The sequence below is a fragment of the Biomphalaria glabrata genome, chromosome 18 (assembly GCF_947242115.1).
Source record: "Biomphalaria glabrata chromosome 18, xgBioGlab47.1, whole genome shotgun sequence".
Taxonomy (NCBI): domain Eukaryota; kingdom Metazoa; phylum Mollusca; class Gastropoda; family Planorbidae; genus Biomphalaria; species Biomphalaria glabrata.
The window spans coordinates 22,936,542-22,942,918 of record NC_074728.1 but is presented as its reverse complement, the minus strand read 5'-3'; the positions used below and the strand labels follow the sequence as shown (position 1 = coordinate 22,942,918).

The following is a 6,377-nucleotide window of genomic DNA, read 5'->3' as shown; positions in this document are numbered from 1 at the left end:
TTAATATATAAAAATTGTAGTATGATTATTACATACCATTAAGCCATTTTTTAATGTCTTCTGTATTTTTATCATTAACAAGCAATAGAGAAAAAAAAATACTTTTTAAAAAATTCTCATCTAAGGGGAAAAAACGCTAATTACTGCCATTTATCTGAAAATTACCAGGTCTAGCTCCCTTTCTGCTATATAAACAAATTAATTAACTCTATCTCTCCGTAGTTATTTTTCCACGTTGTGAAGAATTCTTCATTTTGCTCATTACTATTTCACTACCCTGTTATGATTGGGCTTCTATAGCTTTGTTGTTTGTTATCAGAAAATGTTGTATTTGATATAGACTTAAAGAAAATGCATGCTCTTTTTATATAATTCAAAGTCAGGTTTAAAAAATTAAACATTAATTAAATTTATTGAGGTCAAAATCAACGATTGTGTCGTCGATTAGGTGAGAAAGAGTTAATTAGAGCTAAATGATTAACTAATTGTTTCATTTTTTTATTGTCTTGTTATCGACTATGAATATTTATGCAAAATTTCAACTTGGTCCGAGAAATGGAAGAAAAAAAACACTTTTTACCAGACAAACGGACAGACAGACAGAGTTAGTTGATATATGCTTTGTAATAACAAGGTTACAAAAACAGTTTGTGTGGAGACACAAACTCAAAATCGGCCCCCGAAGTGGTCCACCCAGGCAGGTAAAATGGCAGGTTTCAATATTATCAGAATGAAAATCAGAATGAAATTCTATCAAAGTCAAATGACAGAGAAGAATGGAGAAAGAAGGTTGACGGATCTTGTGTGTTGCCCCAGCGGTCCACAAGACCAAAGGATAGGTGAAAGTGAATTTGAAATTAAATGTGAACCTGGCCTAACTAATGTCTTTTAATGAATATATAATTGCTCTAATTTTTTTTGTAAACGGACAATCTCTTATTCCTAAAAACCGCATTGTGTTGCTTTGCTAAATGACTTCGCATAGCAATACTAGAGTAACACCTTTAGTAAAATCACTAAATTTAGAAAGCCTTCAGGACAGAAGGCTCAAAAGTAAAGTAGCAATCATACATAAAACACTGAACCATAATCTTCAAATACAAAAACAAAATTTAATAAAATACTCTGAAAGACACAAAGATAAAGGCACAATCCTCGTCCCATATGCTATGACAAATTTGTACAAACACTCCTTCTTCCCTAGTGCTATTAGAGCATGGAATGGGTTGCCTGAGCTAGCCAGGAAAACCAGTGACTTGGCAGAATTTAAGTCATTGGCTAATATGCATGACTAAATGCATGACGCGTAGGACGTGATCATCTTCTTTTTTGAAGTAACGTCTGTATTATATAAGATAAGATAAGATAAGATACTTCTATATTCTACACACCGGATGCGCCAAAAACTCCATTTACAAAAATCGACCTATACTTGTACACACCAAGGCACAGGATGCACAAAACCACACGCTCTAAAAACATTCTTCAAAAATAGCAACAAGGAAACTAGAGCAGCTCCACTGAAATACTTGATAACAAAAATCACTCAGTTTCCTCTCTTATAAGAGACTCGGAGAAACCTTTCCTTTGCGTCATTCGTGTCATGGGGAAGTCGAACTGTCAATGTCTGTTCTTCGCGTTTTTTTTTCTGTTGGTCAGTTTCCGGAGAGTCTTTTGTGCTGAGAACAGTAAGTTATTAATAGACATCTCATTTAAGTCATTAGTTAGTCATTAGGGTAGATCTAGACTGTATACCTACGATCAAGCATCAAGTCTAGAGTAAAGACCATTATAAACTGGCATAGGTCTTGAGATACTTGATCTAGATATAGAGAATCTAGTCCAAACTTGATATTATTAAATTATTAAATTTTTAATACCTTTACTATTTTAACTGTGAATAGACCTTGTTTTTAATGATTTAACTGTTAAGGAATTTAGCTCTTGTAAAGGAGAGTAATCCTTGAAGGATTACGGGCACGACATGGCCTAAATTGTGCCGATGTGCCAAAAACTCAAACTCAACCCAAACTTGATTTACTTGATATAGATATAGAGAATCTAGTCCAAACATGATATACTTTATGTAGATATAGAGAATCTAGTCCAAACTTGATATACTTTATATAGATATAGAGAATCTAGTCCAAACTTGATATACTTGATACAGATATAGAGAATCTAGTCCAAACTTGATATACTTGAAACAGATATAGAGAATCTAGTCCAAACTTGATATACTTGATACAGATATAGAGAATCTAGTCCAAACTTGATATACTTGATACAGATATAAAGAATCTAGTCCAAACTTGATATACTTGATATAGATATAAAGAATCTAGTCCAAACTTGATATACTTGATATAGATATAGAGAATCTAGTCCAAACTTGATATACTTGATATAGATATAGAGAATCTAGTCCAAACTTGATATACTTGATATAGATATAGAGAATCTAGTCCAAACTTGATATACTTGATATAGATATAGAGAATCTAGTCCAAACTTGATATACTTGATATAGATATAGAGAATCTAGTCCAAACTTGATATACTTGATATAGATATAGAGAATCTAGTCTAAACTGTATTATTTAATGTTTATTCCTCAATATTTAGACAGACGGTTATACGTTTGCTTGGTATAAATACTGAGGCATGTGTTTATCTCTCCATATATAGTCGGCTAATCGGACCACATTTTGTCGGAGCAATCGCTTAACATGCTGGTCATATGTTTGTTTGGGATAGATACTAATGCATATGTTTATTTCTGTTTAGTCCAATCTGGTTAATCTGATCACCGGTTAATCGGAGATTGGACCGATTCTTCCGAAACTTCACGATCAAAAACATATCCCATTCAGTTGAATTTGGTTAATAGTCGGTAATAGCTACCAAAAACAAAATCTCGCACGGAAGTGGTCCAATTAACGCTTATCTGCCTTTTCATTTCCCATGATGCCTATGTGTCCAGGGAGGTTCATCTATGGAACAACCAGATAGACCTGTTAAGTACCTCACCCTATGGTCAATGTTAGTCAACAATCACAAAGAGGTGTTGCTCAACCAATGGGCATCAGGAAACACAGGCAAAGCCATGTACAAAGAAATGACTACGCCTAACAAACTGGACAGTATTAACTTCCTCCCCCGCAAAGAACAATCTACAATTTTCCAACTAAGAACAGGACACACACCACTATTAAATTACCACCTGAAGAAAATAAACTCCACACAACTCCCCCTTTGCAGACACTGGGCCCATCCCTTTGAAACCGTAAACCATATCCTCTTTGAATGCCCCTCCCTAATCCACCTTAGGCAGACCCTACTTCCACTACAGCCCAACATAACCAACACCCTGTACGGCAGTGCTGAACAACTGAAGAGAACAGCACACTATTTTTTCCTTGGCACAGTCTGCAAAAGAGCTGACAGCTCAGCAGCAATAAAGCTGGCTAGAAGGAGAAGAAGAAGCCCAATTAACGCGGAATCGACCATATTAACGAGATGTTTGTATGCGACAGATACCGATGCCTTCGGCCAAGATTACATGCTGATCTATCCTCCTCTGGAAGACGGGGGGATGTATCTTGCCTTGTACACGACGGAGGATCTGGAGTTCAATGTGACGGTCCTGATACTCAGACATGCCAAGCCCCTGAATGATAGCATCATCGTCAAGAACGACACGGTCACTATTTATACAGTTCCTTCCTTTTACAGGTGAGTACTGGATATAAGGGGACACTGCCTTAAGGCTTAAGTTAAGTTCAAGGTTTCCAGAAGTTGGGTTTTTTATTTCAAAGTTAAGTTGTTTTTTTTTTTTAATATTGTGGTTCATTGTCTGGTTTTACGTGTTTCGTCTGTTTGTTCAGAAGTGAAGATTATTCATCCTGGACTCTTTTCTCCCCAAGCAGGACGGAAGGGGGTCGGGGGGTCGGGGGCGAGTTCGAATCCGAGACTATCGAGACGACAGCCCAGAGCGCGTACCGCACGAAGTCCTTTACAAAGAGATGGGGACGACATCTTTTCCAAGGGGAGTGCGACGTTCTTACGATAAGGATGTGCCACAGCGGATTCATCTATTTTTGAAGGGGCCGAAAAATGAAGGTGTATTTTCAGTGTAGATATCGATATTGAGTGTTCACCAAATTAATAAATAGCTTTATTAATTTATTAACGATGTTTCGAAAATTATAATAATTTAAGTCGAAGGCGTCGTTTTATCTTCTAATTTCAAAATGAAGGGCTATATTTTTTTTTTTTTTTTTTTTTTGTGATAGGCGTCTGCAATAAAAAAAATATCAGCAGAAAACTTTTCGAACTATAGATTTGAAAACGTTTCGTCTGAAGTTTTAGTTGCACTTCTTGTACATCGTAGACGACTTTTGTTTGACCAACAATTATAAGGTCCGCGGGCATGACGTCTTACTTTAAACACAAGACGTCTTACCAAACAGAAGACGTCTTGTCATATACAAGACTTCTTAACAAACACAAGACGTCTTACCAAACGCAAGACGTCTTAACAAACACAAGACGTCTTAACAAACACAAGACGTCTTAACAAACACAAGACGTCTTAACAAACCCAAGACGTCTTAACAAACACAAGACGTCTTAACAAACACAAGAGTCTTACCAAACGCAAGACGTCTTAACAAACACAAGACGTCTTACCAAACGCAAGACTTCTTAACAAACACAAGACGTCTTAACAAACACAAGACGTCTTAACAAACCCAAGACGTCTTAACAAACACAAAACGTCTTACCAAACGCAAGACTTCTTAACAAACTCAAGACGTCTTAACAAACACAAGACGTCTTACCAAACGCAAGACATTTTACCAAGACGATGATCTTCGAGAAGGGGCGGACTAGCTATACGGGCGTTCGGGCAAATGCCCGATGGGCCAGAACCTAAATGGACCGTTAGAACCACTATAATCACCTTCTTTTCTGAAATGAAGTATGTACTTTATAAGATAAGGGCCGCATGGATGTTACTAAAGCACGTATTAAATTGTTAAAGGTTTTATAGTATTCTCTTACAAAAGGGTCCCACTGAGAGATGTTTTCGTATCCACCGTAGGCATGTGTACAACTATCGATACATTATCAAACGTAACATAATGATTTTAGGACAGGTAGACCTAGAATTGCATGTCCGTCATATAATATACAATTTTTGGGCCGGATTAATAGAAATGCCCAGGCTGATTTTCACACCCTATCCACCTCTGTCTTCAAGAGTCCATCCAGCTCTAATGTACCTGACATTAGTTGGAGAAAGGTAAAGGCGGTTGGTCGTTGTGCTGGCCACATGACAACCTCGTTAACCGTGACCCACAGAAACAGATGACCTTTACTTCATCTGCCTTATAGATCACAAGGTCTGAAATGATAACATTAAAAAAAAAAAAATTACAGAAATTTACAGACTTAGCTTGAAGAGAGGAGATAATTAGATCCTGCGTGCATCCATTTGTTAATCTAGTCGTGCGTGTTAGATAAAGACTTCAACTCTGCTAAGTTATTGGTTTTCCTGGCGTATTCATACAATTATTCTTTAATGGCCATAGGAAATGAAGGGGGAACTTACATACATTTCTCTTATCATTAGGAATAAGAAATATTCCTTTATCTTTCTGTCTTTCTTTGTATTTTATTAATTTTTGCTTTGTTTTTGTTAATCATTGCCATTAATTAATTAATTTTACGTTTAATACATGTTGTTTTAATCTCAAACCCTGAGCACAGCTGTTGTCTGGGAAGCGTGGTCGAGAGGCTAAGTTCGCTTGAACTTGGCTTGGCTTGGCTACCTATGAAGGGGGCTAGAGGCTCGAGCAAAGTTGTGTTTACTGAGCGCCTAAAGGCATCACGGTATCAAGCCTTCTACCAGATACCCCCCTCTCCCCTAACTGGTCCACAAATGAGATTGGACCAAAAGCGCTCTGAGCATGCTTTAAGCATGAAAGCAGCGCTATATAAAAGCTATAATTTGTTTAGTTTATTGTTAATATTTGTGAATTTGTTTGATTCAAGAGCTGAGAAATGGAGCGGGATACAGCACTCCATACAGGTGACAGCAGAGAAGGGCTTCATTATGCATGTGTTGTTAACGAACGACGAAGGTGGCGAATCTTTCCTGGCAATACCTGTGAACCTGTTCGGCCCTACATACTACATCATAACAGATGTGTAAGTGTTATTGCATGATTAACGATGTGTATAGGAGGCGCGGAGGTTGAGCGGTAAAAGCATTTGTCTTCTGAACCGGGAGTCCCGGGTTCGAATCCTGGTGAAGACTGGGATTTTGAGTATCGGGATTTTTAAGGACGCCACTGATTCCACCCAACTGG

At 37.4% G+C, this 6,377-nt stretch overlaps 1 protein-coding gene across 1 annotated transcript in view; it reads left to right on the top strand.

Moving 5' to 3' along the window:
- Positions 1-1,507: 1,507 nt before the first annotated feature.
- LOC106079763 (uncharacterized) overlaps positions 1,508-6,377 on the top strand; it is a 23,759-nt gene continuing 18,889 nt past the window's right edge. Inside the window, exons 1-3 of the mRNA XM_056017673.1 lie at positions 1,508-1,688; positions 3,537-3,735; positions 6,061-6,216. Coding sequence (XP_055873648.1) covers positions 1,604-1,688; positions 3,537-3,735; positions 6,061-6,216 — 440 coding nt within the window. The 5' untranslated portion in view covers positions 1,508-1,603. The remainder of the gene's footprint in view (positions 1,689-3,536; positions 3,736-6,060; positions 6,217-6,377) is intronic.